The sequence below is a fragment of the Pongo abelii genome, chromosome 5, assembly GCF_028885655.2.
Source record: "Pongo abelii isolate AG06213 chromosome 5, NHGRI_mPonAbe1-v2.0_pri, whole genome shotgun sequence".
In the NCBI taxonomy this organism is placed as follows: domain Eukaryota; kingdom Metazoa; phylum Chordata; class Mammalia; order Primates; family Hominidae; genus Pongo; species Pongo abelii.
Window position 1 is genome coordinate 6,127,114 of NC_071990.2, and position 19,510 is coordinate 6,146,623.

The window sequence follows — 19,510 nt, forward strand, 5'->3', positions numbered from 1 at the left end:
GTTGTCTTTATGAGTCCCTACTCCTATGCTCTCTGCCTTGGAGTCTCAGATTCTAAAAAGCAGGAAATTGTGCTTGTCTGATATCAATATATGGGACCCTGCAGGGATACATGTGACAAAAAATATGAAGTAAAAATGTCCTTGACAATAACAAATTTTAAGTGGCTCACCTGACCATAGCTCCAGCTTCTGGTCTTGATGTCATTGACCTCTCCATAAAAAATTACCCCGATGTCATTCAGGACATACTCTTCTCTTTCTTTCTCATTGTCCAGATACACAGCATCATCTGCATCAGGGTTTAAACATAGTGACTATTACCAAACCAGACTGTTTCCAAACACTTGAAAGTTTATTTTGTTTCTAAACTACATTTAATCAGCCAAATTTTTTTAAAATGCCCTTTGTTTCACTAAGCATAGCTCATTTCCCAATATTTTTAGTAATAGTGAACATAATCAGCACCAAATTCAGTCTGTAAATGATGACATTTGTTAGCAAAACGCTGACAAACTCTGGCTCTTTAAGTTCCAAGCAGCAGAATTAAATTGATATGTCTCATTAAACATTTTATGATTCTGGTGCATCAGTAGTTTCAGAATTCTATAATGCTGATGTAAATCTCTAACACAAATTAAAATATAATTTCCAACCTTTTAACATTAATAGAAAACTAGATGAATTGAAAATGATTTTTAAAACAAATCTGGGACACATGAGAAGGCAACAGCCTAATTTGTCATGTCATGTCTGTTTTGTGGCCCATCACTGGCAGGAGGGAAGCAGTAGGTCATCTCCTTTTAATGAAAGATACTTGTGGATGTGCAAGTATGTGTGTGTGTCCAACCAGCTTCCCTGGCCAGTGTCTTTCATTGCAAGGACTTTTCTTCCCTGTGGCTAGAATTTCAGGAGGGTCATCCTCCCCGTCTATCATCAGTCTGGTACTTATTCCCAGGCCTGGTGGGAGAGCAGCAAAGCATCTTTAACACAGACAGGACCCTACAAGTGTAAATCGCACTCAGGAAAATGTGTGTGTTTGGGACAGGCATCTAAACGTTTTTACATGAATTCTACCTCAAGGTAACGAAATAATTGATTATAATAAATGCAAAAGGAATGGTAGAATTAGAATGCCACGATCATGCAATCCCTAATGAAATAATGAATTGAGGCAGAAATAATTCATTAAGAAGGGAACTTCATAACGGGTGGATGAGACTGATAAAATGTGAACCGGATACTATTGATAAACCTAAATATACGTATCTCCTGCTAGGATGAATGTCCTAGGAAGTAATGGCATGACTTATGAAGTATTTTTTCCCCTTCCTCCAAAAAAAAAAAAATACCACTTGAATCTGAATCTGATAGAGTCTCTAGATCTAACCAGTTGCTTAACGGAAAATGCCACAGTGGTTAAAAAAAAAAATCCCACAGTGGTTAGAGAAAAATATTTCATGACACCAGGGGATGGAATCAGCAAAATTCAGAATACGGAAAGTTCTACATAAAAAATGACTCAGTTTCAGCCATAAGTTTGTGGCATGAAGAAACAGATGAAGAGGATTACTCTAGAGGAAAAGATTTAAGTGACATACCAACCAAATTTATTCTACAGACCTTAATCCAAATAAACTAACTAAAAAGAAAATTTTTAGACATTGGGAAAATTAGGTTTTTAGACATAGGGAAAAGATGGTTCATTAGATAATACCAAGGAGCTCTTGTTGATTTGTATTAGCTGCAATAATTATACACAAGCACACATAAACACATACATACACACATATATACATATGTATCTATGTATACTGTATATATGTCTATTTTTAAAAAGCTACATGCTAAAATATGTACAGGTAAAATAATATGATTACTAGAATTTACTTGAAAATGCTAAGGCAAAAAATAAGGGAAAAAGGGATAGATAAAGCAAATGTGGCAAAATCTTGATAACCATTAACTCTGAGAGACATATAAGTAGATACTCATTGTGCTATTCTTTCTGATTTTGAGTTTGTCTGAAAATATTTATAAGAAAAATTAACTTTGTCAAAAGATATAAAACTGAAATACAAAATGAACACATACAAAATGTTTCCAATTGGATGTGAACATTCAGTAATGTAAAGATATAAATTCTACCCAAATTAGTCTATATGACCAATGTGAATCCAACCAAACTTCTACTCAGAAGTTTTGGAACTTTGCATGCTCATTCAAAAGCTTATCTGGAAAAAACAATGTGAAAGAAAACAGCCAGGCAGGGCGTGGTGGCTCATGCCTGCAATCCCAGCACTTTGGGAGGCTGAGGCAGGTGGATCACTTGAGGTCAGAAATTTGAGACCAGCCTGGCCAATACGGTGAAACCCCATCTCTACTAAAAATAAAAATATAAGCCAGGCATGGTGGTGTGTGCCTGTAATCCTAGCTACTCGGGAGGCTGAGGCAGGAGAATCACTTGAGCCCAGGAGGCCAAGATAGCACTACTGCACTCCAGGCTGGGCAACAGAGCTAGACTGCATCTGAAAAAAAAGAGAGAGAGAGAGAAAAGAGCCAAAAACTAATATGTTGAAAAAGAAGAAAAATTGAAGGACTTGCCCAAAGGTAAATTAAACTTTGGACCCCAATTTATAGTTTCCTGCATCTACGCCCTTTGCCATGTAACTAGCAGTTCTTCCCTCTAAATGTGGAATACCCTCTCTTAACTTTAGGCTTATTTTGGCTAATAGGGTGTTAGCAGAAGCAATGTTAGCAGAAGCAAGTAGGGGTCTAAAATATGACTGCACAGCTGAGCATGTGATCATACAAATCAGCTATTACCCTGAGGAAAATATGACCCAGCAAGCCCACTGGTCAAAGAAGGATGAGAGGCACCAGAGCAGAGGGTCTCCGGAGCTCTCAGGGAGAGACGGATCCTCTCCAGCTGTTCCCACCTGAAGCAGAGCTGGCCAGTCAAGCCCAGTCTGGATGAGCCCAATCCCAGCCAAGCCCCAGATCCATGAATAAGTGCTTATTGTTGTATGCCACTAAGATTTTCTGGTTCTTTTTAATGTAGCATTAGTGTGATTATAGCTAACTGAAACAAAGCTACACTTAAAACTGACATTAGCACAGCAATGGACAAATATATGGAAGGAGCTAGATGTGTATTAAATCTTAGTAAATAATAAAGATGGCCCTTAAAATCAATAGGTAAAAATAGATCTGATCTATACGTGGTGTTTTGACAGCTGGTTATCCATGTAAGAAAAAAAATGTCAGTAAGATCTCTTTATCCTACTGTATAAAAACTGTATCAATAGATTTAAGAGGCACATGTGTGTCTCTCCCTGACAATCTTTATTTCACCTGACATGTTCCAGATATAAGCAGGTAGAGAAACATAACATTCAATAAATATATGAAAAAATGCTCAACTCCACTAATAATCAGAGACATAAAAACCAAATTAACCATGAAATACCAATGAAATACCATAATTCTCCTACCATATCGGCAAATATTAAAACAAATGGTTAACCACCAGTGCCAATGAGGGTACGAAGAGATGGATACTCTCATCTACTATGGCTGTAGTGTAAAATACTGCAGCCTTTTAAAAGGGTAATTAGGCAATATCTATGCAAATTTAAAATGTGAATTCACTTTGCCCAATGCTATTTCTAGATGTCTATTCTACAGTAACGTTTGTACAAAATGTATGTGCAACCTTCAAAATGGCATAACATGCTATAGTGAAAATGGGAAACAGTCCAAATAGTTGTAAACAAAAGACCAAAACAATATGGTATGACCATACCAAGCAGCCATTAAAAAGAAGATGCATGTACTGATATAGAAAACGCTCCAAGATATACTGAGTGAGAAAATGAGGTACATAGCAACAGGATGACACAATCTCATTTGTGGTTTAAAAAAACCTAAATTCTCTAGGTATATATATGCAATCAATATATAAAATGATAGCAAAGTATCTGTAATGATATACACAGTTAGAGTTGGTTTTCTCTGGGGATTTTCTAGGATTGGAAGATTGGTGAAAAGGAAAGTTTACTTTTAGCCATGTATATGTACATGTGTGTTTATTTGAAAAGAACAATATATTCAATTGCCAATTAAAAATGAAAAGCACTGAAAATACTTTAAATAGATGACATTACAACAAAATGTTGTTAGTGTCTCTAATTTGTAGATCTTTGAGCTCTTTTTATGCTTTTATTATTTTTTATTTCTATAATGAGACTTTTCCATCAGATAAAGTTATTTTCTAAAATGTGTTTCCATTTAAGTGAAGCTACCCATTTAAAAAGAGATTAACAAGTCCAACTTTTATGCATTAGTTTTTCTTTAAGAGCAATATAGGGTTGTGCTCTTTTTTATTATCAAAGTCCTTAAACACAACTTTTTTCTCCTTCTTTAAAGTCTCCCTGAACCCTTTCCTTTCCAGCACAGATTGAATTAAACCTTGTTCCCTTAGTGCCCTGTGGAGGCTGGGGTAACATTTATCTCACTGTATGGACATTGCCGTTTAATGATTTATTGAATAAGTATGTGTTTAAGTATTTACTTCTTAATTTTTTTTAAGTAGTAGCATGTAAATAAGCATTGTTATACTGCTTATTTATGGCCAGGAACTTTCTAAGTGCTTTATAACAAGACACATGAACTCATCAACACTCATAACATCCTTGTGAGGAAAGTAGCCCCCTTTCACTGATAAGGAAACTGAGGCAGAGAGAAACATAACTTTTCCAAGCTCATGCAGCTAGTGAGTTGTGAAGCTAGGATTTGAATAAGCTGCCTTCTAAGTAGTCCATGCCTCTTGGGTCCAAAGGATCAGATGACTGTGTCCCCAGACCCCAACACTGTGCCTTGGAACACGGTAGGAAATCAATCAATGTCTACTGAAAGAATGAGAGATGGGGAAGATGTCTGGAGCTTAGAGAGTAAGGAAGAAGTCCAAGAAAATGAAGGATTTACCTTTGGGCTTTGCATTAGTACTGATGGGAAGTGATAAATTTAAGTGGCAAAGCATGATAGAGAGGAGTTCTGGAGCTCCAGATTAAGCCACCCTTTCCCTTCCAACACTTGAATTAAATCTCACCTCAAACAGGCAGACATTATCATGAATCCACAATATGGCAAGGAAGTCAAATGGGAAGGCTCGATTTTAATTTTAAATTTATTTATGATTTTAAAAAGAAGATTGAGGGTGGAAAGCAGTGCTTTATTTCCCGTTTTTATTCAGATCTGTCACTTTAAAATATAGTTGTCCAAAGCAAGGTTAAAAAAAATTGTATCACGATGGAAACTCCAGAAAAAACTCCCTATGTTGGGAAGGCTGACAAAAACAGAAAAATGTAATCATTTGCCCTTGGAGATTTTTGCTGTTGGCTTTTTGATAGTGTTTTTGTTTGTTTTTAAATTTTTGGTTAGCTTCAGAGGGGTGGGGTTTCACTAAGTTTCAGGGGAAGCTAGTTCTTCCCCTGGTAAAATGGAAGACTCGACTAACAGGAAAAACAAACTAACAAACAACTCACTATTCTAGAAACCCAACAATTTGGACTGGTAGAAGGTAGATGTGTATGAAGCTTGTGTGGAATGTGGGAGGTGGAAACTATACTTAACTGAGGACTGAGGGGAGAAATAAAGTCTAGACAGCTCCCAGAGTAGGAGCGGCTGCACCTTGGACCAACTGACAACTCTTTGACTGTAGGTGACCTCTGGCAGACAACCACCATTACAATAAAACTCCGAGAAAAACAGATTACACATGGCACCATTGGTGAGTGTGACACAGCACCTCCATCCACTGCCCAGAGCAGCTCTGTCACCAGAACAGACCTTCAAAATGCCTTGTAAATAACCACCCTTGCAGGCTGACTAACAATTTACAAGAGGCATGTAGTGAAGAATAATGACCTCATTTATTTTACTGTTCCTCTGATGGGAATAGAAGGGTAGTTAGAAAAGAGTGGGCCAAGAAAATTTGGGGTGGATTTCAGTCACCCTCTGACATTCCCACTGTCCTCCCCACCCAAAGAAGGTAAGGATTTATAACAAACATGTAAAAACAAATGCTGAGCCTATTGATTTTAGCATCTGTATAACCTCTTTGCGAGAAGAAAGATCATTCATCATTGCATGGGCTGATACATTCCTTCTGCTTATTTACATGCTATTTCAAAGTCAGAGCAAGTTCCATTTCCTTGGTCATTAGGCTCAAGTCTAGCAAAGGGAGCCCAGGAATTAAAACTATGGTGCCAGAACAGCTATCTTACATGGTCTCTTTCAACAGTTTAAACCAGAGTTTGGTGTTGTTTCTAATCCTTTAGAAGGAATAATGGTTTGGCCCTTCAAAAAGGCAAAATGAGTCACAATTTAGGGAAGGAAGGAATTTAGAGCGAGGGGATTAGGAATCACTTACACTTGCTTCCCCCTTTATATAAAAGCTGAGCACCACTGAAAAGAGGAAAGATTCATGCTGGGGGTGTGTAATCACTCTTAGAGGGAGTGGCTTGATCTGAAGAGCAAATGTGATGCTGGATAGGTGTCACCATGATATGTTTTTCCATGACAAAGTACATCAAAAGGGGTGGCAGATTCTAACAGGCTGCGTGTGCTGCGGCATACCAGGAGTAACTTCCTGTCAGTGGGAATTGTGAGCATATTCAGGAATGGCATTTCTAGAGTCTGAGCTTTTTATTCTGGAAGCATCCAAACCCACTGCCTTCCTAAAATGATTTCATATAGCCACTCCAGAGACCTTGCTTGCCTACCTAGTAACACTGGAATGGAATCAATCTATGAAGCACAAGCAAGTGGTTCCTCAACAGTCAGTTGAGTTTGCTTCTTTCCTTTTAGCCCCTTCAGTATAAAGTGGAGTACTTCGCCAGCACTGGTATCCTCCAAATAACAATGACTAACACCCCTTCTCTTGGAGACCCTTGAGCCTAGACCAGAATTTGCACCCTCAGGCTACGGCCATTCATCCATCAATTCACAGATACTGATAGTATATCTCCCGCCATGCTCACGACAGCACAATCACCCGTGTGTGCATAGTACAACATAGTTTACATTCCGTACAAACATGTTGCATTACAGCTCACACCAGCTTGAGAAGGTTACTGGATTTGTGCTAATTTGCCTGTTTTGCTGGTTAAGGGCTTTTTAGTGTACTGAGATATCTTCAGAAGATAGACTATTATTCATGAAGCAATTCTACAAAGAAAATGTCAGAGCTTCTTTACTCAGCACATATCCTCTAAGGGAGCCTGTGCCCTTGTTGGTATGCTTTAATTTTTTTTCCCCAGAGAAAGCTTTCATTTGATCTTGTAAATATCAACCTGAATTTATTTATTTATTTATTTATTTATTTATTTATTATGGCAGAACTTTCCACGTCGATCAAGTCATCACAGAATCTTCTCGGCTGGCCATCTACTGCTTTTTTTTCTTTTGCTGCACAACGCCAGATACTGATGGCTTTTGTTTTAAAAATATAAGTGCTTACCTTGACAGAGTCAGGATGCTCCAGGGTTAGCTCCGGTTTGTTTCTTAATTTTCTATAGGACTTTGAGAAATGCACGTAACATCACAGAACCTGCTTTCTCTCTTGAAATCTGAGTCTAATAATCGTCTCCTTGCCTCTCAGAATGGTGATTATCAGTTCAGTTCAGCAAACATTTACTGAACATTGACTCAATTCCAGGCACCACGAAAGGCTGAATGAGATAAGGATTATGCCTTCCAAACACACAATCTAGGGAGATACTGACTATGACCACACTTTGAAGCATATAAGAGACTCTACAAGGAAGGAACTGTAAACCACATGAATTGGTGGATGAATGTGTCTCTGCATTAGACACTTCCAACCATGCTCTTTCTAGAAACACCTTGTAAAGACCTTTGCACCTCAATCCTGGGGTCACCTACATGCCATTGAAAAGAAGGTTTACTGTGAGCTCTCTGGGATCCTTTCTGATTACAGGGCTGCACTAAATGATCCTCGCTTGGCATAAAAAGCATAATAAGTCTCTAATGACTCAGACACTAGGAAGAATGATACATACTATTTTATTTAAGAGGAGTATTGAGTAAATAAAGGTTAAAATGTTTGCATAAGTTTTATTAAAACTTCATAAAAATTCAATTAACCAACTATTTGATTACTATCCTATGCAAATACTGTTCTGGGTGCTAGGCAGGGTGCAAAGCTAAGCCACTGGCCAGTCTCTCCTCGTTCCCCAAATAGGTCGGAGTCCCCAGTTTTGTGTTCTTGTTGTGCACTGACTTATTTTAGTACTTTTTGCAATTGGAATCAGTTTTTTATTAGGAGCTCATTTTTAAAATCCTTGCTAGAAGCTATACGAAGACTGTGTCTGCCTTTTTCACTGCCATAGTCCCAGTACCTAATTCAGTATTGACTTTGAATTTTTCTGAATGAATACATAATATTGTTGTACTGTCCACAGGTCATTGTGTTGTCATGGGCATGGGATGCGACATACTATCAATATTTGTGGATTGATGGATGAATGGCTCTAGCCTGAGGGTGTAAATTCTGGTCTGGGCTCAAGAGTCTCCAAGAGAAGGAATGTGGGTCATTGTTACTCTGAGGACACCAGTCTTGGTGAATTAGTCCATTCTGTACAAAAGGGGCTAAAAAGTCCGTATATAAATACAAAGCAAATAGCCTAAGGATGAATTTAATAATAAAATACAAGCAGGTCTTATTTATTTATTTGCTGTTAAAAGCATCCAAGATATTGGGAACATATTGATTTCTTCATATTAAATTAAATTGATTTGTTTAAAGAAATGTGAAAAAACACACTGAATAAAAAGGAAATATTAGATGCTAATTTGGTGTCAGATGCTAAGAGAGAGAGAAATCCACACACACATCACCCACAGACACACTCCTCCCAGCATACCAGATATGTTTTTGACTTTTCTCAAGATGGTAAGGTCTGAGATTACATTTACAAGTTATCTGTAACGATAGGGTGTAGTGAACCTAAAGAGTATTTACTTGGGATTATTAAATCAACACAGCAAACATTTATTAAATCTCAAGTGTGCCAGAGGCTATGGATATGAGGTTGAATGAGGTGAGGGAAAAGCAGTGATGGAGAATGGAATGGGGGAACAACTTATCAAAAGGAGAAAGATCCCTTAAAGGTAACTGATGCCCAATCAAAAATACTGCTCACTGCTTCTCCAGAGTACCAGGCACAGATATTAGAAATCTAAATCTTTCAGGACCCACTATCTGGCACTAGTGCTAGACTACCAAACTGGAACATTCTATATTTAAATAGTGAAATACATTCAATAATTCAGAGTTCCTGAGTAGTTAGAAAAACATGATGAATTCGTAATAACTGCCCGTCTCACTCCTGCTGCCTTTGTGGGTACAGTTCTCTCTAACACCCAGGAGAAGGGTTTCCTCCCAGAATGGACCCGAAGCCCGGTTAGCACCACTAAACTAAAAACTAAGCAATTATTCTCCCTGCATGCACCCCTGCCTTCACTGGTGTGGCATTGCTATTGATCCCCATTAATGATTTAGTGATTAAGGAGGATAAATTGCCTATGAATGCAAAGCAGGCTGAAGGGCCCTCAGGAGCACAGCTGAGCATTCTCCTATCAATAAGTGCTGTGCGTGCTGCTGTAACTTTCAGCCCAGCGTCCTGTGCCACTCAGACCAAAATCTTGTTCACCTGGCTCTCTTTTGACAGTTTCTGGAAACAGTTTTCCTTCTCATCTTCTGCTATCTTTTTCACTTGGGCGACAGTCTCACCCCTCTCTTTTGACCTACTTTCCAATGACCAGGCCATAGCGCTGAGTCCTTTGTTATGCATTAACACACACAAGCATAAAACTGCAGGGGACTGCTGGGCTACAGTGTATGTGCTTGTGTGTGTGTGGGGGGGGGTGCGGGGGGTGGTTCATCATATCATCCCCTTTTTGGGTTATGCTTTGCATGCTAGGCTGGGAAAACCACACAATGAGTAAAGCGGGGAGATGACCTCTTTCTCTTACTTCATTTAAAAAAAGGTGTTCAGTGCCCAAAAGCATGGTTGTTGGAAGAGATCAAGCAACAAAATAATAAAGCTCACTGGACCCCTCTGCATTAAGGAAGGAGAATTTGCTCCTGGGACAGAACGGGAGAGAAAAGTTCAGAGAATAAAGGAGAACAGTAGGAGAGAGAGAAGGGGTGGTAAGGAGGAGAGTGACTGGAATTAGGTTCAGGATAGAGCCAGTGAAATTTTAAGAAGAGTAAATTATAATCTGCTGAGGTTTTTTTGTTTGTTTGTTCATTTTGTTTTTGTTTTTTGAGACGGAGTCTCACTCTATGGCCCAGGCTGGAGTGCAGTGGTGCAATGTCAGCTCACTGCAACCTCCACCTCCCGGGTTCAAGCAGTTCTCCTGCCTCAGCCTCCTGAGTAGCTGAGATTACAGGCACACGCCACCATGCCCAGCTAATTTTTGTATTTTTAGTAGAGACAGGGTTTCACCATGTTGGTCAGGCTGGTCTCGAACTCCTGACCTTATGATCTGCCTGCCTTGGTCTCCCAAAGTGTTGGGATTACAGGCGTGAGCCACTGTGCCCGGCCCTGCCTCCTGAGTTTTAAAGTTATTGCTTATTGTTTTTCTTTCTTCTTAGAGACAGGCAGGTGGGGCTGCCTGGAACTCCTGGGCCCAAACAATCCTCCTGCCTCAGCTTCCCAAGTAGCTGGGACTGCAGGTTGCTCTGGGGGCCATGCCCAGCTTTATTGTTTTGTGATTATTATGAAACCAGTGGTCCTCTAAGTGTTGACCCCGACCAGCAGCAACAGCATCCCCCAGGAAATGGTTAGAAATGCAAATTCTCAGGCCAGACCTCAGACCTACTCAACCTGAGGGTGCTGCACAGAAGTGTCTGAACAAGCCCTCCAGGTGATTCTGATGTGCTCTAAGCATGGTGACCACAGAGTGCATCCTTCCTGCTCTCACCCACCATCCCAAACTGCAGTTAAGGTCTGGGCATTCACAGATGTTGTGTTTGACTGCTTTTGTTGTTGTTGCCAACATTGAAATTGAAGGTGAAGGTCAAGTTTCTCACTTGCAGCAGCACAAGGGTGAGTAGGATTCCTAGAGGCAGAGGCAGCCATGGAGTGAGAAATCCCTAAAGAATTTGCAGAGATGTTTGGGCCTCCACAGGCCAAGTAATGAAGAGGATGGTGCTAGTTTGCCCTGTGTTCTGGAAACAGGGAGCACCCTCCCAGCATGTCCCTGTAATAAGTTCACTTTCCACCTTCCAGATGACTAGCTCACATCTTCCCTATCAAGCCTCTCATGCACTTCCTTGCTGCTGCTTCTCAACATGTGACTTTGCTTTACACTTCACTGACAAAAAAAAAAGTCACAAAATGGTAATTACCTCATTCTTCTTCCATTAAACTGGAAAATCTGCACCCCTCTTCTTCTACTCTACTCCTGTCTCTGGAGAGAGTAGATAGCCCCACCCATCACAGGCCCTTCTTCACCTGTTCCCTGGATTCCAACCACTCAAGGATTTCACTCCTAAAACTTCTCAACCTTGGCTCCAAGAAACACCTGCAGAACTTTAAAAAACCCCAAAACCCAGGCTGCAGTCCAGAGCAATTACATCATAACGCCTGCATGTGGGACTGAAGCATCCATAGTTTCAAAGCTTCCCAGATGATTGCAACGTGCAGCCAAGGCTGTGAACCACTGTCCTCTCTCTGGACTGCAAAGTCTCTTTCCTGGTTCCTCTCCGTCACCATAAAATAACACCCACTCTCTCTTGTCTTTAAAAAATTCTCCTTCAACCTTCACTTCAAAATCTAGGTGCTACAGAAAGTCTTGAGAAAGGTGCCATCTCCCGCCGTCTCTACTTTCTCACCTCCTATTTACAACGCAGCCCATGACCATCTCCCTGGCTTCTGTCTCCATCACTTTAGTGAAATTGTCCTTTTCAAGATCATCGAAGACATCCATATTTCCACACTATATGGCCACTTTCCTCCCCTATCCTATTCAACTAATCATAGCATTCAACAGAGTTGGCTGCTGTCTTGAATCTATCAATGTGTCTGGCTCTGGGCTCTTTTGATCTCCTTGTGCTCCACTGACTGCTCCTGCTCAGCCTCCTTTGTTGACTTCTCCTTTGTCTCGACTCTTACTTGTTAATGACCCTGAATCATTTGTGTCCGTTATTGCTCCTAACCGTGCCCATGTTTACATGTCTAGCTCAGCCATCTCCTTTGAGTTCTAGATTCACTTTATTCAAGTGCTTACTTGACGTTTTCATTTGGATGTCTCATAGACATCACCAAATTAACATTTCTGAATGTAACCCTTAGCTTCACCCCTAGTGCTTCCCCTCCACTTCCCACAGTTTTCCCAGCTCTGAAAATGGCACCACCATCAACCCAATTGTTCTAACAAGAAATCTAGAGTTATTCTTGAGTCCTCCCATTTCTTTACTTCTCATCTTCAATCCCTGTGCAATTTTTGTTCTAAATACAAAATAGATCTCCAATCTAACCCCTTCTCATCTCCACTGGTACCACCATGTTGAGTTTATCATCATCTTTGTCCTAGAACACAGCTTTCAAATTGGTCTCTGGTTTTTGTCCCACCTTCCTCCAATCCTTTCCATGCACTGAAAACCTAGGGGAGGTCCCTGTACAGCCTCTAGGACAAGAACGCCTCCAGACGTAAGCAACTCTTTCAGAACAGAGGTATCTGGAAACTGCTCATCATGGATACAACTGAAGATCAAGGCAGCAATTAGAAGGTTATTAGATTGTCCACCTCCTGAGTAGTTATCCTGAAAGTTAATATGTCAAGCAACATAACTAACCCTTTTCCCCTCAAGAAGAGTGGTCACATAAGTTGAAATGAATGCGGACACATATCCCATTTACACACATGATATAATCCAGAAAAGCTGCAAACAAACCAAAGTCTGGGTAAATTATAGCATCCTGAAATTTCCTAGAGTTCTGAACAGTTACATATAGCCTATGATTTTCTTTTTGTAATAAAGTCAATAACAAACTCTTGATTGATAAGTATGAATTTTTAAATACAATTTTCTTAGAATAGGTTGCTTCCTACATACTCTTCCATCTCATTCTCTTTTGCTGACTTCTTCTCTACTGGCCTCCTAAATGATGGTGTTCCTGAAGGCTAGATACTATATCTTATTTCCTTCTTTATCTATATTTTCTCCCTAGGTACAGATAACTCCCAAATATATATCTCTGATTTTCTTCTCCAGATTCACATACCTATTTGTCATTTCTGCTATCTATCTATGGTTATCTCCAACTTAACATATTCAAAATCTTAATTTATATATCTGTAACTCTGATCCTCTCAGTATTTTTCATCTCTGTAAATATCACCCCATCAACCAGTTGCAAAATGCCTGACATCTGGTTTTAAGATTACTATCAAGAGTTCATTTTTTGAACTGCACATGGCCCAGTTAACATTTCCTGTTACCATTTACCTTGAATATCTGTCTCATAGATAGGAGTGCTGGGTACAATACGATGAGGATGGATGTATAGGGAGTGTAGGAATAGCTTGGCGCCTTTTGCCAACACTAGTGGAACAGGTAATTCCCAAGCCATGCTGGGCATGGTGGTTCATGACTGTAATCCCAACACTTTGGGAGGCTCAGGCAGGAGCACTGCTTGAGCCCAAGAGTTCGAGACCAGCCTGGACAATATAGTGAGACCACGTCTCTACAAAAAGCAAATAAATATAAATATAAAACAAAGAAAAGATCAGTAGGACCAAGGTGTATGTTCTAGATGAGTAGCAAATATTGTTGTCCACTTATCTATATCTGGGACAGATTAAACCTGATTCAAATGTGACTTTCACATACAAGGATCATTGAAAATCAGCAATAATATGGGCTCATTTTGGATGATGTTAGAGAGCAGTGCATATGGGGTAGGGTGCCACGGGAAGTCTCCTGCCCCATGTGAGCTTTCGTATCTTTCACTGCCTTATTTCCTAGAAGTGGTCTCTCCCACATCATTGCTGCTGCAACAACTGCATCTGCCTCTGGAACTTAAAACAGCTTTGTACAAAGTATGGGAGCTGGGGAGGGGTACGAAAGGGCAGAGATGAAGATGAGGAGAAAATGCTGTGTGTGACTGAGGCTCAAAACAGAATTGATAGAGAAATCATTGAACTTGACTGAGTTTTATTTGAATATAACTAGATTAAGCTTCTGCCGCAGACAGAAACGAAGACCGAAAATAGCACTAGAGATCAAGTTATATTAAAGTACAGCTACATCTTTGCACATCCAGAGTTATGGTTTGCAAAATTTGCACCCACTATGCACATAAACAACTTTGTGGAATCCTTTAGATATACAGACTTTCTGTTCTTAAAGTAGGGGGATAGAGAGGTTAGTTCTACTATGAACAGTGTCGACTTTATTTTTCTGAAGTCAGAGTTATAGACTCTAATACTTTTGATAATCAAGTTTAATAAGCTCAATTTGTTTACAGAGTAATAGTGTACAGAGGTTATACTGTCAACATATATTAGGTTGGTGCAAAAGTAATTGCGATTTTTGCAATTACTTTTAATTACAAAACTGCAATTAAATAGCTCCACAAATAACTAACTGCAACTTTAGACAATCTCCAACTAATCCCAAAATAAATGTATAGCAGCATTGACTTCGCATATAGAGGTTTCAGCCTCATATACATGGAGGATGAATTTTCTATCTTTCTCTTTCAATCATTAAAAATGGTATATGTAGGAGAGGCATATGTATTTAGAATAATCTTACCACCTCTTCAAAAAGAGATGTATTGGAAATACATGAGTTTGTTTTTTTTCTTTTTTCAAAGACGGAGTCTTGCTCTGTTGCCCAGGCTGGAGTACAGTGGCACAATCATTGCTCACTGTAACCTCCAACTCCTGAACTCAAGCAATGCTCCCACTTCAGCCTCCCAAGTAGCTGGGAGTACAGGTGTGCACCACCACACCCAACTAATTTTTAATTTTTATTTTTTAGAGACTAGGTCTCGAACTCCTGGCCTCAAGCAATCCTCCCATCTTGGCCTCCCAAAGAGCTGGGAGTATAGGCATGTGCCATGGCACCCTGCCAAATAGGTGAATTTTTAAATGAGAAAACTAAATGTCTGCCTCTTACCTTCACACCAAGGATTGAAGAGAATGTACGTGTCTGTTTCTGGGTTTCGACTGGTTCGAAGTACGCCATAGGGAGTCCAGACAGCAACATACATGCGGAATTTCCCCACGATACATTTGGGGGAAGACTGGACGGACAGCCGCACAGACCTGTCCTCTCTCATGACAATCTTGGCCCCCCACTTTCCACTTTGTAACTCTGAGACTATAGGCACTGGGATGTAGGTTCCCTTATTCTCCTGTGGGTAGCGACCTATGAGAAGAGAGAAGAAATACTCTGTTAGGTTGATTTCACAAGCCACTTTTGTTCTCACTCTGTTATCTTATAGCTGAAGGGACAGGAGTAATCCATTAGAATTATTCTTGACTTGAAGAAACATACAAATCAGGCAAGTCTGCAAATAACTTTGATTGTAAGCAGGAGAACCTTCAAGAGCAAAACTTATTCACTTCATTTGTTTTCTATAAAGCATGTAGAGGATTCCACATTAAGACAAGCAAACAGTGCTCCATTTTAACCTCCCTAATTACTAATTTCAAAGATCTTTAAAAGAGTCTTTGGTAGGCATATTGTCAGATAGAGAACATTCTAAGGAGGTGGTTACATAAGTTACTGCTGTGCAATTCTGTGAGGATGCTTAATCTGAATGAAAATAATAATTTACACAGTGCAAACCACTGAGAAAGATTAGAACTTCAACACTTTGCTATTAGGGATATAGGTTATACCACTCAGAATGAATATCACATATACTTGTAAATCCAGCACAGATTTAAACATTGTTTTCTGCCTAGGTGCCATGGCATCTAAGTAATGCTCTTGAAGACACATGGGACTCAGCCTCTCAGGAGCCCCTCCATAAAACCACCTGCAAAAGCACGTTTGTTCCAGAGGCACCCATCTCCTGTTTCTGCTCCCTCTTTGTGCATACTCAGTCTTGGGATGAGCTTGGCCTTTCTCCCAGAGGCTTTGTTTTTCTCTGGAACCCCTTTCACTGTTGACATGTAGACATCAAAGGCAATCTTGCCAGGTAAATGGGACCCATAATTCATTTATTACAGTGGTTCCCAGCAGCTGTTGTCACTAAATACTGATTTAGATTCAGAATACATTGTATTTAAAAAGACGTAAGTTTAGTAAAAATAAACTTACAGAGATAAAAATCTACGTGTTAATGACAGATTTTTTTAAAAAAAATAAGGGATGAAAGGAATTTTAAAGCTAATTATGTAAGGATGCACTTTGGGGAATAGCAAAGAACTAGAGAAGTACATCTGAAAGCACTCTTTGTACCTGCTATGTGCTCAACCTCAGCTTCACCTTTGTGCTAACTTCCACTTTTGTTTTAAAAGCTTCACCTTTGTACTAACTTCTACTTTTGTTGGGAACATGGAAAGAATGAAGACAATCACTAGTTTCCACTGTTGCACTTTAAATTAAGACTTCAAAGACTCATATTAAATTTCACCTATCAAATACAAGTTATACAAAAATAGTAAAGCAAAAGGAAAGCTATGCTTTTTCGTGCTGACTTTGAACCCAGTCATAACCTAATTTAAAGACTACTTCTGACATTTTTCATTCATATATTGATATTGCCTACTATGTGCTAGACATTATCCTAAGTGCTAAGGATACAACAGTGAAGAAAACAGACAATAACTTCTGTGCTCATAGAACTGATATTCCACAGAAAAAGCCAAAGCATGTGGCTTACCATGTTCTTATTACCCCTTTATTCCCTATAACAAGTGATGAGAAGGAAACTATTATCATCATCCTAATTTGACAAATCAGGAAACTAAGACAGAGTCATTAAGCAACTTACCTAGGGTGATGCAACTAGCAAATAATGGAGTTCAGATTTGAACGCAGACCATCTTGCTTGAGAGTCAGAGTGTTTAACACTAAGCTCTATGGCAGCTGTATGAGTTGAAAATGTTTTGGAGTTGATGAGAACTATGTCAAATTCTGACTCCACAATTAACTACTGGTGCAACTTCAGGCAAATCACTTAATTGTCTTAGCTTTCATTTTCTTGACTCTTTGCAGTTTAGTTTGGGAAATAAAAAGACAATAGATTTTATAATATAATGAAAGCTTTATGCTTAGCATACAGTAGGGGCTAGCTGAGGGGGCACTTATTTTTTTTTTTTTTTTTTTTTTTTTTTTTGAGAAGGAGTTTCACTCTTGCCATCCAGGCTGGAGTGCAGTGGCACAGTCTCAGCTCACTGCAACCTCTGCCTCCTGGGTTCAAGCAATTTTCCTGCCTCAGCCTCCCAAGTAGCTGGGATTACAGGCACCCACCACCACGCCCGGCTTTTTGTATTTTTAGTAGAGACGAGGTTTCACCATGTAGGGCAGGCTGGTCTCAAACTCCTGACCTCAGGTGTTCCTCCGCCTCGGCCTCCCAAAGTGTTGGGATTACAGGTGTGAGCCACCATGCCTGGCAAATTGTTTTTTTTTTTAAGTATAACTTCTAATAGAAAGTAAAGGCAGAAGGAAGAAGGGGTGATTTTTTTTTCCTTTCTGGTTCTGAATCTGAAGAAAGGTGAATGTCCCAAGGAAAGTACATTACTTGTGTTGATTGAGATATTGTGGCTAAGGGGAAAGAAATTCAGCTGGCTCTAACGCTTCTGTGTGATCTCGGGCAAAGCATTCATCCCCTGCCAACCAGAACTTTGCTTCTTCTATAAAATGGAGATCATGGTGGTCATAGTTTGTGATGGGAAGGGCAGCTCAATAACTGGCAGTTATTATTACTTCCCTGTTGTCCTGGGCTTTCTGACTCCTCTAAGTGATCCTTCTCTGCTCCATCTGTGGGAAATTAGGATGGATTTACCAATTGCCAACAAACCTATCAAAGCCCAAATCTATTTCAAAGGCCAGTTTATCCCAAATTTAAAAATCTTGAGCTGACTGATTTTTCCATCAGGAGAACTTGTAGAAGTAAAAAAAAAAAAAAAAAAAAAAAAGTGTTGTCATTCATTAGTAACCAAAAAGCCTTAATAATTCCAGAATCATCATGGAGTCACCTGAAACCTCCCATTCAATCATAATTTCTGATTTTCTGAGTCGTTAATGATCATTGTAATCTCCATTCATCCCTTAGAGCAATGGTTAGAAAACTATAGTCTGCGGGCCAAATGTAGCTTACCTATTGTTTTTTTTTTTGTTTTATTTTGTTTTGTTTTGAGACGGAGTCTTGCTCTGTCACCCAGGCTGGAGTGCAGTGGTGCAATCTTGGCTCACTGCAAGCTCCGCCTCCCGGGTTCATGCCATTCTCCTGCCTCAGCCTCTCTAGTAGCTGGGATTACAGGCGCCCGCCACCACGCCCAGCTAATTTTTGTATTTTTAGTAGAGACGGGGTTTCACCTTGTTAGCCAGGATGGTCTTGATCTCCTGAGCTCGTGATCTGCCTGCCTTGGCCTCCCAAAGTGCTGGGATTACAGGTGTGAGCCACTGCGCCTGGCCTACCTACTGTTTATATAAAGTTTTATTGGAACACAGTTATGTTGATTTGCTTGTGTATTATTGTGCTACAATACAACGCTACTCTTGTAAGAGCAGAGTTGAGTAGTTGTGACAGAGTCCCTATGGTCTGCAATGCCTAACACAGCTGGCCCTTACAGTAAACAATTGCCAACATCTGCCTTAGAGGATTTCCCATTTATTTATTTAAGGAGTGATTTATTATAGACTCTTGGAGTCTAACACTTGAGCCTAAGAAGAAAATGCCATCACCTTGCTTCTCCTTCCAAGGAGAAATATGTTTCTAAACTATTTGCAAACATCTATACTACTAGTAGGTCAACCTTTAGTTTCCTTAAAGTCTCCTAAATTCCCCACAGTCTCAGAGGGTGTTGAAAACATAGGAAGTTTGTAGCTTTTCATTGATTTTATGATTCATAGCTAAAATGTTCAATTTTAAGATCGCAAAAGTTGTTTAGAGTTGCCAAGGCAGTTCACATAGTGATGCAAATAAAGCGACAGGAATTAAGTTTTGTTTCTTGGGGTCCTTACAAAACCTCTGTGAGGAAATTTTTACAGATGGGAAACTGAGGCTTGGTGAGGGTGTCATGTGTGCACATCACGTAGCTAGGCAGAGGTGGAGACAGAACTGGGGACAGGGAAGCCTGTTCTCTTTGCCCCATGTCATGCTTCCTCTGTGGAGGAAGGTGGAGAATGGCAAAAGGGATCTAGGGAGATGAAAGGAGGCAAGACAAGAATAAAACTGGAAAGTCCGAAGGAATATGAGGGGAAGGGACATTGAGAAAATATGCTGTCGTGGAT

The 19,510-nt window shown here is 39.8% G+C and overlaps 1 protein-coding gene across 2 annotated transcripts in view; it reads right to left on the reverse strand.

Annotated features, from left to right (window-relative positions):
• The window catches only part of F13A1 (coagulation factor XIII A chain), a 164,704-nt gene that overhangs the window by 100,310 nt on the left and 44,884 nt on the right, over positions 1-19,510 (reverse strand). For both annotated transcript variants that reach the window (XM_024248827.3, XM_063725327.1), the window contains exons 5-6: positions 15,218-15,469; positions 171-289 (exon numbers count right to left, since the gene is read on the reverse strand). In XM_024248827.3, the coding sequence (XP_024104595.3) occupies positions 171-289; positions 15,218-15,469 (371 nt within the window). The remainder of the gene's footprint in view (positions 1-170; positions 290-15,217; positions 15,470-19,510) is intronic.